The sequence below is a fragment of the Rhinolophus hipposideros genome, assembly GCF_964194185.1.
Source record: "Rhinolophus hipposideros genome assembly, chromosome: 16".
Classification (NCBI taxonomy): Eukaryota; Metazoa; Chordata; class Mammalia; order Chiroptera; family Rhinolophidae; genus Rhinolophus; species Rhinolophus hipposideros.
In genome coordinates, this window is record NC_138062.1 from 19,882,244 (window position 1) to 19,900,974 (window position 18,731).

Here is an 18,731-nt window from a genome sequence, read left to right on the forward strand (position 1 = left end):
GATTCTCTTGTGTCTGGGGCAACCTTGTGATTCAGTGTTCCTTAACATTCATTCCAGAAAGATGCTTCGTTGACTACATTGAACTAAGTTTTCTTCATGTTTCAAATTCATACAGGAAACAATTTGGAACTTTCCCTCAGGCACTCGCTGCTCTGGATCCTGCAGTGCCGCTGCCTCCAATCCCCCCACTTACCTTTCCTTTCAGCCACCTCGGCCCTGGTCAGGTAGTAGTAGAAGTGATCCAGTTTATCAGGCTGCTCCTCCAGGGGTCTCTGCAACCAGAAGATGGAGCGGACCCTCGCAGCCTCCCTCAGGGCATCCCACTTTTCCATCAGCGAGAAGAGCTCAGTAAAGGCCTTGTGATAACCATTTTGCAGCATGTCCACACAGATGGTCTTCTTGTACGAGTTCCGGTAACTGGGAATAAGAATCAGAACACTCAAAGCGTTGTTTTAATCCTGGAAATCAGTGTAGTGTTTTTATCTTATAATAATTAAAGATTGAATCATGTTGGTTTTTTTTTTTTTTTTCCTCAGTGAAAGCACTGAAAACACTATCTTTACCTCAAAATTTTATAACGGAACAACTTTAGTTTAATGAAAGATGCCAGGAGCTATCTAAATACAGTAATTTTAATGAAATGACATTAGAAATGTATCAGTTCCAGAGCTGAACTCCCTTTGGTAAGGACAAATAAACCATCTGACTGATGTCTTAGTCTCCTCGGGATGCTGTAACAAAATATTGCCAACTGAGTAGCTTATAAACAAAAGAAATTTATTGCACACAGTTCTGGAGGCTAGAAGTTCAAGATCAAGGTGTTAGTGTGGTAACCTTTTGGTGAGGGCCCACTTCCCGGTTCACAGCTGGCACCTTCTAACTGAGTCCTCACACAGTGGAAGGGGCGCTCTGGAGCCCCTTTAAAAGGTACTAATCCCATTCATGAGGGCTTTCCCTGATTTCAACATAGAAATTTTGGGGGATCCAAACATTCAGACCATAGCAACTGACGACATCCAAAAATAATTGACATACTAGCCTCTCAACAAAACAAAACGAAACGAAACAACCAATAAGCCAAGCAAAAATCAAACATCTCACTAACATCAAAACAATGCACTCTACGAGTATATTAAATGGCTTCACTGTATGTTATGGAGGTTCATTCATTCATTCATTAGAATATATTTATAGAAATTTATTACTAAATGCATTTTACAATTATTTTCAGTTAGGATTAGTGATTTTTTAGATTAATATTCCATTGCTGACTGAATAACAAATCATATGCAAGAAGATAAAGTAACTAATGTATGTTCCACTTATTCAACAAATGACTATTTGAGTTTCTTGCTAAGTGCCAGGTAATGTTCTAGGTCAAATAGTTTCAATGCCCTTGTAAAGTCTGTATTTTAGTGGGAGAACACAACTGCAGGTATGTAAACAAATAATAAATAATTTTAGAAGATGAAAATTGCCACAGGAAATCAGGTTAGGGGGTAACAGCTGTACGGTGGCTATTATTCCACTAAATGAGCAATTAGAAGTCAAATGTAGCTGTATATTAATTATTTTACATTCTATTTCTAAAAAATAGGAGACAAATATTTTGCACAACTGATACGATGTGATACTGCTTGCAGTACAAATGTCAGCATGGAGTGGGAAGGGCCTAGAATTAGTCAGAACGCCAGAGGTCGGGGTCAGAACTCCCAGTTCTAGGAAATCTCCCTGGACCTCCTTTCATCTCATCTGTGAAGCGTGTGTATTAATGTAAGTCCTACCTACACCACAGCATTCTCTTCTAAGAACCAAAGTTAGGAATGTGAAAATGATCTGGGAAATGTGAAGTCCTGCACCACTGGTTCTCAACTCCTCCAGTTCAAAACACAAACAAAACAAAACTGCCCAGGCCCCACCCGCCAAGAATTTCTTACTCAATGTATCAGCTTGGGTGTAGAAGGAAATATATAAAGAGTGATAAGGAGGGGCTGGTGAGAGAGAAATTTTTTTTTTTTTTTTTTATAAAGTAGGATAGGCAAGTTCAGTGTCTACCACAAGGTCATAGGTCAAGATCTGGACATAAATGCTGACACACTTCCACTCTCTCTCGCGGGGGCCAGACCAAACTGGGCAGGAGGCCCAGTGAAATTTGAATGACACACAATGGAACTGAAGCACAGGAGAGGGATAAATAGAAGTAGGTGGATTCAACATGTAGTTAGCAAATACAAATATTGATAACTTGGTGAATGAGTGGATGTTGGGGGTCATGGAAAGGGAGGAACTAGGATGACAACAAGGTTTTTGGAGTGAGTAATTGTTAATTTGCTAAAGAGGGGAACACAAAAGGATGAACAGTTCTGGGGAAAGATAATGAGTTTGGGTTCAGATAACTTGAGTTGAGGAGCCTGAAGGGACATCCAAGTGGTACCCCCAAAAGGCACTTTTGGGGGGTAGTGTAGGAGGGCTGAGAAGACAAGAGGCTGGAAGTTCAGCCTTGTTTCAAACAAGCACTGCCACCTTTGAATGTTTATGCCTTAGCTGCCAGCATGTTTTGCTGTGAATGAAGAAAGCATTCTGGAGCACAAATAAAGAATATTATGAATAAAAATTAGAACATGGACTGTAAACGATAAAAATAAACACTAGTGAGGAGGCCATCTCAATTCTAATGCCAACTAGTACAGAAATACAGAAAATCCCTCTCTGAGCCTTATTTCCCTCCCCTGGAAGAAGAGGCTGTTTCGGTTGGATTTGGTCTGCTCAGCATCTAGTTCCACTTTCACAGATGGCAGCACTGAAAAGCACTTTTGGAAATGGCCGGTCCCACATTGCATGTCCTCTTGGTTGGACTTAATTTCAAAGGCTTTTTAGTCAAAGGGTGGGTCAGTGATCCAAATTAAGCCACCGGCCTCTCTCCCAGGTTTTTGAATATTAAGGCAAGAAACACAAAAGTGTAGAAGGTTGTTGGAACTCAAGCAACCTGGCAGTGACATCCTGACGAGAGTCTCAAGTACTTCTTGCTACCTAGATCCATTCAAGGGTCACGTGTCTTGTCCTTTTCTTCTGAGCCCCTTCTCCCCCAAATTCAGCTAGTTCCCTAATACTCTTCCAATAAAATCATTTCCACTTTATTTAGTCAGAATCAGTTTCTGCTGCCTCTGACCAAAGAATATGAACTGATTTGGAAGGTACTGAACTAAAATTGTTTCCAAGACATCTTTCAGCCTCAAAATGTCCATGATATACGTATAACTAATATCAATTTTAAAAATTTCTGCTACATTAAAAAAGACCATTCTTTGCAAAAGAGATTTCAAATAGAATCATATTTTAAAATGCATGTGTTAGTATGGTGATATCACCTCTATTTTATATTCATGTTGTGCACACACATGTAAATGTGTATGTCATTGTTTAAGTCTCATTACTAATATTTAATATCAAGATAGAACAATTATGGTGATTTGTAAAACAGGTTCCTAATTAAATCTTTACAGTTAATGCAAATTATTTCTTTTAACTAGAATAATTTTCATTTATTAGAATGAACTGGCTCTCTGAAAATAAAGATGTATGCCAATTTCCACCATTATATTATATTTGGATTTCTCAGGTTTTATATTTCATAAAAGAGAACCACAACCAAAGTTCACTCACTTTATGGAAAGGAATTATTTAAAAACACAAATAGAAATATAAACAGAATGCAAATTCATTATTTATTTCATGTGGATACAAAGTTATTAGTCTTTGGTTTCATTTACATATTAAAACAAATATTAGTCTAAATTAAAATATGTTCTTTCTAAATATCAGGAAAAGAAAAAAAATCTCCTTGACCTGAAGTCACTTTACCAGGTCAAAACTGAAATTTCTGGTAAAATATATGGAGAGATTTGATAATACGGACTTTGAGAAGACTTCTCCTAACAGAAAAGATGACATTCATAGAAGCAGAAGTTGTGACATTCATGGATATTCTGGACATCTATAAATCTATATCCTAAAGAAGATCTTTGCCACTGCAGATACCAGAGGCTGCCCTGGGCTAAGGGATGAAGCTGGAGAATAATGGATGTAAGAATAAGATTAAGCAGTCATGCATTTCATATGGCTTTTTATTACTATTCAAAGGCATTATTCAGTGGAGATTATGTGTAAGTATTCTGAATTTAAATAAAAATGTCTCTAAAAAATTCTAAGATTGAAAAAAAAAGTCTATAGACTGATAGAAAGTAAAATTGAACAATTTGACATACATCCATAGCAGTTGAATATGTGGAGATGCTGGGAAATGGGGAGCTTTCTGTTAAACAGCCATGGAGATGTTATATGATTTTAAATTTGCCTTAAACCATTTTGAGTAGCTGCTATTTATAGAGCACCTACAATGCGTCAAGACACTCTGTAGACATCATTTCTAACTCACACACTAATTCTACAAAGGACTACTTCCATTTTTACAGGTGAGAAAAAGCAAAGAAAAAACCCAAAACTGTCTTCGGTGAGGTTGTGACTTGTCCAAAGCCATATAAACTAACAAATGGCCAAGTTGGAATTCGCACCCAGGTTTCTCAGACTGCAAATACTGAATTTTTCCACTTTACCACATTGTCTCCTATCAAATATGCTTGATTTTTTTGTTCTCCTTCTCCTCCTCCGCACAATTGCCTGTTTATTTGCATTGATCATTTTAGGAATTTGACACAACTGGACAACTACAATTTGAAAGCCGTTGTTTTTAGTCTATGCTAATTCATGTTTATGTTTGATTGGGGGAAAAGATTGGTATTATTCTGACTCTCCTAGAGAATCCCCTGCCTTGAAATGAGGCAGCAGGTATCCAGTAGCATCCGTGCAATGCCAAGTAAATAGACAGAATTCCTACTCAAGCATTTAAAGTCTGGCAGGGAAAACACAGAGACACAAACATATAAAATGATGAAAACACACACTTCTGCAAATATGAAAACATGAAAAAATGAAATAAATATATATGACAACTTGTTTTATACTCTCTGAATTTACAGGTATTTATATTAGTTATTAGATGGACTTTGAAAATCAAAATGCATTATCAGCTATTCTAATGTATAATTAATACATTTACCATAGTTTTTCATAGCACACACTGAAATACTATATCAAGGTCAAGCTTCACATTCAGTAAAATATTTTGAAAGCAATTCAATAAAAAACCATATTTTAAAACAAGATCATAAAATTTTTATTTAATCTGACAAAGATAAACTCAAAAGATATGTAATATCTAATCAAAAGTCAGGATAATACTTTTACTCCATTAAATTAATATTTATAAGTCACTAGTGGGTTATCTATGTGTCAGTTACAACAGTCTTACATTCATATTGTAGGGATAAATGTTATTGGAATCACCTACGGGATAATTACATTGACTCTTAAATTAATACTTAAATAGATTCAGTTAATATAATTTCTATGGGAAAAAAAGTGAGTCACTATTCTTACCCATACTTTTCAGTGTAGATATTATGTATGAAAGAATGGGGTGAAAAATACAATTCTTGTCACACACACACACACACACACACACACACACACATACACACACACTGATAAAAATCATACAAGTTATTTGGTTATGTTTTGTAGTTTTCTGTGGAAAGGATAATTTTCCCGAAAAAAGCTAAAACAATGATACAGCATTTCTCTAGCATATACAGAGAAAGAAGTTAGAAAGAAAAAAAAAACAACTATGTTTGAAATGACTACTTTAAAAGCATGCAGAATGCTTTTGCAATGAAAACTGAAAACATTTTTCTTAATTTTACACATTTAGGTTTTTAACAATGATTAGTCAGTTTAAATACTGATTGAGAATTGCATTATTATCACCCATACATATTTTTGTATAATAACCATTGGGGAGTTCAGCTTTTTAGGACTTTCATTTTTTTATTTTTCATGTACTTCAAAAATATAGTAAGAGAAAAAGTTTCAACATAAAAAAGTCCCTTTAAATTTAAAGGATTTCCAATGAGTTGACTGGTCTCTGGGGGCATCTACTGGAAATTTAGCAAACTGCAGTCACATCATGTAAATTTGATAACTTTCATTATCCATCTTAATACAGATATTCTTTTAATTGATATGCAAATAAGGTGACACTCAAAGAAGATAAATGTAAAGTTATGCATGGTATTCTATCTCATCCATCTGGTTACAGCAAAACATGTAGCTGTCTAAGAGATCAGTTAACAAACACTCAACTCTTAAAAATGTAAATAGGGCAGGTGGCATATATCACAGATTAAACAGTTTCCAAACTATTCAGTTCTCATGTTTGGAAAAACTCGAAATATATTTTAGAGATTAAATAGTCACATTTAATGAGGCATTTCATTAATCCAAATTAAATGTATATAAAAAGCACTTTTAAATTTATGATAGTTTCTGTAAAACAAATTCATTTTGCATCTCAGTATATCCACTAATCATACTTGTAAGTAACTGATAATCACTACTTATTTTCTAAATGACTTTAAATTTAACTATTTAGACGTTAATATCTGAAAAAGTAGAATTTGTTATACTTGGAACAAAAGAGTCTATCCTTTATTACAGTTAGTCATTACAATTAGAATTAGTCATTAAAATGAACATTGTTATTCATTTCTCCTAAACACTTATGAGAAACTCCTTAAAGAAAAATGAACATATAATGAACATAATTCAATCACTGCAGAGTACGTATAGTTTTGACATATACTTCAATAAACAAAATAACTTTTATAATATTATTGTTGTTATGACTAATCATGTAATAGGGGTTTTAATATCACAGCCCTTATAACATAATCTCCATTTTCTTTATGGAATTTATTAATCATATTTGTGAGAAAAAATGCTTTTGAAGGTATATCCATTGTGGTATACTTATATTATGCCATAATATACTTTATATATTGCTATAATTTTATCTAAAACCCTCATAATAAAGATTAAAATATGTAACATTTTACTTCATTTCAAAAAAAAAAACATCACTAGTGCATGTATTAGTTTATACTGTTTCATTATAATTTCATTATAATCACTGCCCAAATAAATGATATCACTTTTAATTGTGTAAGCAAAAACTAAACATAAAAATGTTATCTGCAAATCAGAACATACATATTAATGTAGCAGCATTTTGGTGTCAGTTTAGATTTAGATTCATTTTAGATAGCTGGGCTTATTGGATAACTTAAATAAATAGATAGATAGATAGATAGATAGATAGATAGTTAGACAGATAAAGTCTGCTCCCTAAGAGGTTATGGAATAGAATTTTTTTGTGATTTTTCGAACAATTAGAAATTTACTAAATTTGAATCTTTAGAGAATGCTGTTACTATACAAGTATTGCTCTGTATTTTTGGAAATTACAAATTTTCATCTGTTAATAATCGAAGTTAGAAAGCATAATCAGACTTTCAACATTTTAAAGGTATATACACAAATTGAAAAATGCCATTTGGAAAAAACTACTTAATCCAAACCAACATTTAATCCTTTTTTTTAATTGAAGAATAATAATTAAGGAAGTTTACCACATAGTATTTTGTAAATGAGACTATTACTAATATCATTCTTTCAACAAAAAACAAATTAAAAAATTTCATCAACAAAGACTTTGCTCAATAGCACAATAAGAATTCACTTCACATGGGTAATTTGATTTTAGGATATATGGAATATTCTTGTAGAATGGAACTCTCAGATTAATTATGTTAAACTGATACTTAGCAAAAACGCAGTAACATTTGTGAGCTCAATAAATAGTAATCAGTCAAACAGAATTTTTGCTGGTGATTGTTACTCTATATTAGAGGAAAGCCATGGTTATTTAGTAGATAGACTACAATTCTTATAATAGCTTTAAATAATTCCCTTAACATAAAGACAGTTTTTAAATATGCATACCCTGTTAAAAATGATTTATTCAAGTGATTCCTATTCAATCAAATATCTGAAGTACAGTGATTGTCACCAATCAGAAATGAATAAACTACTCATCAATCAATATCAAGTATTACTAAAATACTTTCCCATGTAGCTGTCACACATATTTTCTGCACTGAAAGATTTTCTTTACTGAAACATCTCAAATTTAACCACATTAAAAAAAAAAGTTTTTAGAAGTTTAGTGAAAAAGCATTAGAAGAATGCTTGTTATGAGGCTAATTACACATATAATGTTTATAACACAGTCTTATCTCTTACAAACTCCCTTGAGAAATTCAAACATATTTACAACATGTTTTAAGTCAAAGATCATACATGGAAAGGTGTGAAATAAATGTCAGTGTTTAAGAAAAATTTTCAGTGGATGTATTTTCCAGCCAGAAGTACCACATTTGAGTCCAAACACCTTTGGCTAAATGAGGCAATCATATGAATTCTTGTTCTTCTCTTTCAATTTACACTATAAGTTTCCACTATAGGAAAACATAATTATATAACCAATTTACATTGATTATATTGTTATTTAATCCATTAAATATACATTGAAAAATAAAGCCAGGAAATCATTTTAGTTTTTGGATTGAGTTATAATAATATAAAAGAAATCTGAATAATATAATTATGTTATATTCTGCATCCTAATATAATGATAATAAACGTAAGAAAAAGAGAAAAATAAACTAAGCTTCATACTATGTGATTACAAACAATGGACTGCAAACATATGTAAGCATCATCACGTTAGCTCACCAACTCAATTATTTTTGTCTAAGTATTTAAAAAACTTATATAAAACTCCATGCAATATAATAGTCACTCTGTTTTTTGAAACATAATTCTGTGATTGCTCTCCAAATTTTTGAAATTCTATTATGTAGGACCTTTTGTCTCAAACAATATCGTTTAAATTTTGTTCTTTCAGTTTTTCATCTACACATCTTTATAAATAAAAGAACTATCAATTTTCCATGTAAATTGACTAAAACATCAAACTTTTAATAAAAATGTAAGGCTGGAGAATATAAAGACAAAGCTTAGTAAAAACAACAAGTTGCATTAAAAAGAAAACTTCAGCTCACTGCGCTCTTTTTTGTTACTAAAGTATGTCATACATTTTAGCTTTGCAAGAGTTTGACGAGTTTTGCAAGTAAAATTCTGTTTCCTCTACACTTGCTAATAGTCATGAGAATCTGTAGTTTGCACCTTCCCATTAAAAATGTATTGTATTTTTTTGAAATTATTCACCCCGCCTTTTATCCAGATCATGTCTTTGAAAAGAGGAAGTAGATAATAAATGGAATAATTCATGATTTCCCATTAAATATGGAACTTTCTTTTGCAGAGTTTAGAAAATGAAGTTCTACATAATGTACAAAAGTTGATTAGAACTTTTTTAACCTTTTGCAGAAAAAAAAAACTTTCACATTAAACAACTGCATGGAGAGCTTTCTTTGGGAAAAGTAAACCAATCAATTCTTTACACCTGTAACTTAATTATATATATTCTAATGTTGCTCCTTCCAAACTTATATTCCTTTATAATACCTAAGTATTTATTAAAATGAATGGCAAGAAAAATAGAATACATTGGGCTATAAACATGACAAATATCTAAGAAAAATATAACTGGTTTAAATTACAAAGGGAAAATCACGTAAATTAAAAATGAAAACATTATTCATGCTCTTTTCAGCAATGCAATGGAGATAGTATAAGAGTAAATAACAAAACCTCCATTTAAATTTCTCTTCTGACATTTCTTCTAGTGTGGCAATGATATTTTGTCATGAGAAAAAAAGATACACCTTTATAAGCTTCTCTTTACCAACTTTCTGTTTGGTATTCTGTTAACTATACTCTTTTGTCTTTTTTTGTGGGGAATAAAATAATAAAAATAAAAATAACTAAACTAAACCAAATGTTTTTGAGGCTCATTCCAGCTCTGTTATTCTGTATTTCTTGGATAAGGAATCTGTAGTAAATTTAACTGAAGAGAAATATCAAGTTCCGGCTATTATAGGGCAGCAGGTGACCTCATTTCTTTGGGTTTTTAAGTTTCCATTGTGGAATAGTTCATCTTTTCAATACACATATTTTAACTTTCCCCATATCAAAACATACATTAAGAATACATTTTTCTCTTTCAAAATTGAATGCTTAAAACATAACAACCATATTGTAAGTCATGTGAAGAAACCTTTTATATTGTATGCTCTTTAATTACCATTACAAAGAAGGTGTTTATTGCACTTCTGATCAGTGAGGCTGGGATTTCTAACAGGCTGTATGTACATAATGATCAAAATACCAGAACATACATTTTGTTTTACATTTAGTAAAAACTAAATTAATAAAAACGAAAAATAAATTGATCATTTTGATTTATATACAGCCAACATCTCTCTCCATGTATATCTTATTTTCCTGAACGTTGCATTAATTTTATTGCAGCTATCTCAAATATTTAGAAAATTCCTACTTATAACTAGGAGCATGGGTATATCAAATCAAATATGTATCAATAAGAATACTGTAAGGACTAATGGAATTATTTGTGAGATAGTAAATAAAAGAGACTTGAATTCAAACTTTTAGAAAATAGTACAAAATAGATATATGTAGGGATTATAATTTCTTTGAGACAGAGAACATGTCATTTTTTTCTTTTATATTCTCATATTATAGTGCAAATGCCAACAAAAAGAAATCTTTTACGATTAATATCTAATAAAATAGAATTCAGGTATACAAAAATTAAAGGGCCAAACAAATATCAGAGATTTATAGATTAATTTTCTGAGAAATGCAGCAATTAGGAAACAATACACCTGATAACATAGCTTCAAGATATATAAAAATTACAGAATAAGGAAAAAATTGATTTTAATGCTTTTTCTCCCCCTAGAAAATTACGAATAGAGGTTTAAAAGATTCTAATAAAAATTGTTGAGCTTGACTGAAATAACAGGTTCAATCAAATTATTAGATTCTGATTGAGCTTTCCATATAGAACTTTACCAAAGAAATAGAGAACATATATTTATTTTTAAAAAATACAAGAAATATTTATAAAAATCGACCATGTACTGGCCACAGTAGAAATTTCAGAAACTGATATCATGTATGCTATATTTGCTGAGCACAAGGACAAATTCACTTCCCAAGCCTGTCTCCCCTGAAAAAAAAAAAAAGCCACAAGAAAGAAACTGTTCACCTGCAAATTTACAAATATATTTCTAATTTATTCTTTGCTTAAAGGAGAAACCACCATAGAAATGTTCCTATATTTAGAACTCAAAGGAAAAAAACAAACAAACAAATATAAAATCCTGGGGAAGAAATCATCATGGCATTCAAAAGTAAATTTATAATTTAAACATATTTGTCAGAAAACAAGAGCAGCTGGTACAAGTGAAGAAGCTAGATTTCAACTCAGGATGCTAGAAAAAAATCCTAACAAAATGAAAAATGACATGAAGTCAAATAAAGACAGGGAAGAAAATATTAAAGGTAAATGCATCAACCAATAAAACAGAACAAAAAAAAAAGTTGACCCATAAAACAAAAGAAGTGATGATGATTAAAAAAAAAACACACAACACAAATCTTTGTATAATGAAGAAAAACAAAACTACCTAAGTCACCCAAATAGTACTAGGTATGAAAAAGAAAACATACTTGTAGCTTCTAAGCACAATTATAGTAATGGCTACCTTTTATAATTTGCTTAAAATGTGCTAGATAGGTGGTGTTCTCAATACTTTACATATATACTCTTATTTAAACCTTGCATTTCTTATGAAATCAATAGTCCTATTTTCATTTTACATATGAGGAAACTATGGTACAAGAGTTCAATTAACGAGTCGAAGGTCATACAAGTACATCTTGTGAATAGTGGATCGATAATTTCCACTTCAGCAGTCTAATTCTAGTCTGTCATTCGCATCATTCTCTTCATGCTACCTCCAGACATATAGAGAATATTTCTATACATATAGAAGAGATTTAAATGCTAAACTTTATAACAAATATAAAAATCTACACAAATAGGCACTAAAAATATGACCACATTATCAATTATCAAGATTGGCCAGAGAACATTTAAAAGACCGATCAATTATAATAGAAAAATCTCTTCTCTCTTATCCTCCTCCTGTCACCAAAAGAGCAAAACTTTGGTTTTTATAGGGGAGTTCTACAAAAATTTCAATAAATAAGAAATTGTCATCTCATCCAAAATGTTCCAGAACATAGAAACGGATGAAAATTTCTTTAGTTCATCTTCTACAATCCTAGAAGTATAGCAAAAGAAACAAAAATTATGGATCAATATTATTATAATTTAGATGCAAAAATCCCACCCACAACCCCTAACCATAAAAAAAACAAAACAAAAAACCTCATAGCAAACTAAACCATAAAGAAGTAGGGTTTATCTCAAAATTCCAAAAATGGTTCAAAATTCGAAAATCTAATAACTTTATGATAATCTCAGTAGATGCGACAAAATTATGTAGTAAAGTTTCAAAACAATTCATGATTTGGAAAGTAGAAACTCCAAAATGAAATCTTTATGTTGGTAATATGTATCTATTAAAAACCTAAAGCAAAAAAGCTTCATGGTTTGTGATACATCAAAATTATTTCCACTAACGCAGGAATGTGAAGGGGTGCCTGCTCTCACTGCTGTTATTTAACACCATTAACTGTTAATTGCAGGTTCTTACCAATGTGGGACTCAATATTTTCTTGATACTAATTCTCCTAAAATAACATATAAATTCAAGGCAATCCCAATAAAACCTCAATGATATTTACCTGACCCTCGACAATTCTAAAATTCATATGAAACAGTTAATGTACAAGAAAAATCTGATCGTTTGCAACAAAGAGGGGAACTGTCTGCCAGATAGAAAAATATATTTTAACTATATTCATGAAATGAACTGTGGCATTGACACAAGAAAAGGCAAATAAATCAATGGAACAGAAGAGATATGTACATGTATGTGTGCACAGACAAAAGAATTTGATATTTAGTAAAAAGTGGCATTTCAATTCAGGGGAAAGTTTTTGGGACAACCAATCTATTTGCAAATTTTGTTGGTTTTACTTTTTTATAGTCTGATCTGTGTTTCTTGAGGATAACCTCTCCTCTAAATGGGTTAAAAAAATTTTTTTTTGGTCTTTATTTTATGGTTACTGTGGTAGTCCTTTTCAGCCCAAAGATTTGTGTGTTTCTTCCAGTCGAAGATATCTATGTCTATATTTATGTGTATGTCTTTGTAAATGCCTATTTATATGTCTAGGTCTCTATCTTTATCTCTTTATCTCTATAGCATCTATGTATCTCGTATATCAATATAGCAGTCATCATTCATTCTTTGTTTTCTCTTCTCTTTTTCTCTTGGATAAATATTGATCCCCTGGACTGATATACTGTGTCTCATACCTTTTAACATCTTTTCTCTATCTTTCCTGTTTTTATTCCATGTATTGAGAAATATCCTTGTCTTTCTCTTCTGTCCCTTCTTTTGAATCAAAAAAAAAAAAAATGAAGGCAATCTTCATCTTAGTTTTGAATAATTCTATTTCTTTAAATTCTTTCATAGCACCAAGTACATCTTTGGTAAGGTTTTTCTACAATGTCTGTAAGGAAACAACCTGGAAATCTTTATAAGTTCTCCTTTTCCCTATAGAAACTTTCTTTGAGCTCAGGTTGAATGTTCTCTTTGTTCATCTTTTTTTTTCCTTTTGTATTGTGACATATTCTCAAATATCAGAGGATATTTGTTTATTCATGATAATGAAGTGCTAGATTTCTTAACAGAGTTAGTGAACTTGGGATTCCTCTGTTTAGAGGCTTCACTCTGAGTGTGGCTTAGGATTGCACAGGCCGGCTATCCTTTGCACTGATGCCAAATGAAAAGGATTTTGCATGGTGTGCCAGCTTGCCTGACAGAAGCTCAGGCCAACTGTTAATATATTCTATAAGACTTTTTGTATCATTATTCATGAGGGATATTATTCTGTGGTTTTTCTTTTATGTAATGGCTTTTTCTGATATTGGTATCAGTGTAAGTTTGGTCTCATACAATGAGTTGAGAAACATTTCCTCCTTTTCTATATTCTTGAAGAGTATGTTCTAAATTGGTATTATTTGTTCCTCACATGTTAGGTAGAATTCACCAGTGAAGCTCTATATATATGGGCCTGGAATTTTCTTTGTGCAAAGGTTTTAAAACTATGAATCATTGTCTTTAATGTATATAAACCTATTGTATTATTTACTTCTACTTAAGTGAACTTGGCTGTGTCTTTCAAGAAATTTAGCCATTTCCTATAAGTTGTTGAATACATCAGCATAACACTTTTTCCCCAATTAGCATTCTGATATTTGTGTAATCTATACTAATACGGCCTCTCATATTTGAAATTGGTATATTGTGTCATCTGTTTTATTCTCTGATCAGGCTGACTAGAGGTTGATCAATTTTATTGATGTTTTCAGAGAACCAGTTTTTAGTTTCATTGATTTTTCTATTGTTTTTCTGTTTTCTGCTCTCATTTTAGTATTCCTTTTCGTCTGCTGTCTTTCAGTTTAATTTGCTTTCTTTTTCTAGCTTTTTAAAATGAAATCTTAGGGTACTGATTTTAGACCTTTCTATTTTTTTTTAATATAAACATTATAAAGCTATAAACTTCCCTTTAAGCATTATTTTAGCCGTATCCCACAAATTTTGTCATACCACGTTTTCTCTTTTATTCAGTTCAAAATATTTTCTAATTTGCCTCATACTTTTTTCATTGATCTACTTTTTTTTATTAGAAGTATGTTACATTGATTCCAAATTTGTAGGGATTTTCCAGTGATCTTCCTGCTATTATTTCTAATTTAATTCTATTGTAAGAGAAAATAATTTGTAGATTTAAATCCTTTTAAGCATATTGAAATTTATTTTATGGCTCTGAATATCATCTCCTTTGATAAATGTTCCATGTCGACTTGAAAATAATGTGTGTTCTGTTGTTTGGTGGAATGTTCTGTAAATGTCAATTTATGTAAGTTGATCAATGATATTGTTCAAGTCTTCAATATTCTTACTGATTTTTAAAAATCAATTCTTCAGAGAGCAGTGCTAGAATCTCCAATTATAATTGTGGACTTGTCTGTTTCTCCTTTTCTTTCTATCAGGTTTTGTTTCATATATCTTGAAGTTCTGTCATTAGGAACACAAACATTTAGGATTATGTCTTCTTGACGAATCAACTTCTTTTATCATTAGGAGATGTCACGTTTTATCCCTGGTCATATTCTAACTGCTTTCTGAGAACGTATGCCTGAAAGTCTTGGAATCTCTCATTTTTCTTCCCTTCTTTCTCATCATGTTAAGAGTTTACTATCATTTGTACTTCTGTGTAGTCATTTCAAATATGTGCTTAGCCATCCATTTTGATCTTGATCTTGAAGTAGAAAAAGCCCTAAACTTTTAAGACAATTTTTTTGTTCAGCAATATACAGAGGGTGTCAAAAAAAATGTATATACATTTAAGAAAGGAAAAAACGGTTAACATTACACTGATGATAACCACTTTGAGCACCTCTTGTAAATGGAGAAATCAAACGTGACTTGTCGTCATCTTTTGTTATCAGTATATATTGAGCATTACAGTTTTAATAGTTTTTTCCTTTCTTAAAATGTGTATACATTTTTGAGGGGTACCCTCTGTATTTCTTTGGCTATGCTGGTTGTAGGATAAGAGATTATTTCAGACAAGCTTAAGGAGATTTTTATGGAAGTGTGAATCAGGGTTACAGAATGACTGGATCCTTATGACGTTAACCAAGAGGCAGATTCTAGATCCATAGTAGCACTGGGCATTCAAGTAAAGTCCAGATACCTGGTTTCTCATGTATGTCTGATCCATTTTCGTTCTAGATTACTCACTTCTTCCTCTCTACGAATCATCTTTCCTATTTCATTTCTTTTGCTTCTTTATAACATGAGATTACCTTGGTCAAATTACTTAACCTCTCTATGCCTTGGTCTCTGAAGTAATAACAACTCTTCACAGGGTTATCATGAGAATCACTTAAAAGAGACCAGCAAACAGTATTCATTTAATATAGCTTACCTATTACAGTCTTGCCTGAAATAAAACCTAGTTAAGTGATGTGATAATATAATACAGAATAAAAAAAGTACAGAAGCACAACATGACCTTCTTTAGTTATTAAAAATCAGTTAAACACTATCAATGAGCTATTTGAAGAGTTATTTAAGAAAGTCAATTTTAAGTGTCAAATGAACTTCCTCAATTCAATAGTCAAACCAGCTACATGAAACACTGAACTGAAAATGTTGTTACCAAAGAATATTTGTAGCAAGACAGATACCTACTTCATGGTGTTGCTAATCTTACATGTGTTCTTGCACTCATTCATTCATTTACCATCGAGTTACTGAGCCCTGACCATGCCCCAGGCCCTGTGGGGGATACCGTGGCACACACGCAGACCCATTTCCTGTTCCTGGGCAGTGTCCCTTCTGCTAGGGATGAAGACAGTTGACATATAAACTCCCAACACAACATGGGGAGCAGGTTACAGCAGAAATACACCCAGACAATGTGACTGGGAGGAAGTGTGGGTGGGCTAAAAGCTACTGAATTATGAGGACAGGGGGATGGCAGACTGAGCAGATCACACAGAAGGTCACATCTGCATGACAAGCAGTGTCAGCAATAAAGTCACACTGAGAGGAGTGAGTAGTGGGGAGAACGGGAGGTAAGGTCAGAGATGGAAGCAAAGTTCAACTCCTGCTTAGCTTTAAGCCAGATGATGTTTAGCTTATCATAAGAGCAATAGGAAGCTCTTGGAGCGTATTAGGCAGGCGAGTGTCATGATCCAATTATTCCCAACATCACTTGGGCAGCTGAATTTTGGCAGAAATGGATATAGAAGAAGAGCAATTAGGAGACTATTCTAGTGATCTTGGCAAGACATGATGGTGTCTCTGCAAAGAGGAGACACAGATGAACACAGGATTTATTTTGGAGTTATATCTTCTAGGACGTACTGATGGGTTGGATGGTGAAGGCAAGGTGAAGCTCAAGGCTGCCTTGGTGCCATTTACTGAATTGGGGGAAGACTGTAGGATAAATATTTTGTGGTGGCGGGGGCAGTGAGGGGCAGTAGGGGTAAAGCAAGAGGCTATAGTAACCTTGGATTGTCTATTATATATCCAAGAAAATATGTCAAGGAGGCAGTTGAATATGGAAATTTGGAGCTCAATGGAGAGGTCAGGGCTAGGTTTGTCAATTTTGATAGTCATCTGGTTATTGCTAATATTTAAAGCTACACGACTGGATCCAGGTATAGTTGGTATAGATCCAGTATAGTTGGAGTAGAGGGCATAAGGACAACCCACCACTGAGAGTGTGAAAAGAGAAAGCCAGCCAGCAAAGGACACCGAGAAAGCATAGTCAAAGAGTTTGGAGGGAAAAAACACAGAATGTGGCACCCTGGAAGGCACAATTACAGAATGTTCAAGAAGAGAGTATGCATCTCTATTGAATACTGTGAAGACATTACAAAAGATGGGGACAGAAACATGACCAGTAGATGTGGTAAAAATGGATGACGTTGGTTACCCTAAACAGAGAGATTTTAGTGAGTTCTGGAGCTGAAAACCTGTTAGGAGTCAACCGAGGCAAACTGAAAACTTAGCAGGCTTTAAGTATATGGATTTCCAGCTTGTTAAGTGAAGAATAAATTTAATTCCTAAGTTAAGTCCTAATCCTTAAGCCAATTGCAGCTATTTGGATGTCATTAAATTTATATCAGAATGCAAGTATCATTCATATGCATTTTTCTTTTAAGAAGTAATTGTATCATCAGACGATATTGACTTTTAATTTTATCCAATAGGTTACCATGGGAAGTTAACAAACTAATAATCAGAATAGCATTTAAGCAAAGGTCCCATGTGCTACACATGGCAGTCTGTAGAGCTCCAAGAAAGACAGTGATTACAGTTACTATAAAATGTGGTCACTCTATAAAATAAAGTATCTACTGACAGAATGAACTATTCCCTTTTTCAGTGTCACATGCAAATTGACAAAGATGATATCTAATAAGATGAAATTTATCGAGGCTTAGAATTTTAGATTATATGAAAACCTATACCAAAAACATCGTTAGGAATATTCTTTCATTGGAATTCCATAGTACTAGACATTAATTGACTCTTAAAAATTTTTTCCATATCTTAACTGAATCATTTAATGAATTCCATAAGATACATGTATAAGACTTCCATTTTTCAATGCTTACATCTAAATATCTGATGCTAGCAGAGTCACCAAGCCTATAGGTAAGAAATATTAAACCTGTTTAGCTATTATTCTAGGCTTCTGTTCATTGCTCACTAACCTACATGGATTTTTTTATACTGTTTTCATTCACACCATAAATTAGGTTCTAACTAGTGGTAAAATGTTAAAGTGTACATTGTTAATTTAAAAAATAAAGCCAGAAAATTTAGAATTATTTTAAAATTAGCCAATAAACTATGATCCATTAATTCTTTTTGTGTGTTCTAAGGGGTGAGGAGAAGATATATTAACAAAAAAATTATTTTTATTTTTTTTAATCATGAGGGAAAACAGATACATGAATTTTTCTCTTCAAGTTCTTTTCTCCTTCGTGGAGGCAACACACCTTA

At 32.5% G+C, this 18,731-nt stretch overlaps 1 protein-coding gene across 2 annotated transcripts in view; it reads right to left on the reverse strand.

Moving 5' to 3' along the window:
* TTC29 (tetratricopeptide repeat domain 29) overlaps window positions 1-18,731 on the reverse strand; it is a 538,084-nt gene that overhangs the window by 148,172 nt on the left and 371,181 nt on the right. For both annotated transcript variants that reach the window (XM_081077081.1, XM_081077080.1), the window contains one exon: window positions 194-417. In XM_081077081.1, coding sequence (XP_080933207.1) covers window positions 194-417 — 224 coding nt within the window. The remainder of the gene's footprint in view (window positions 1-193; window positions 418-18,731) is intronic.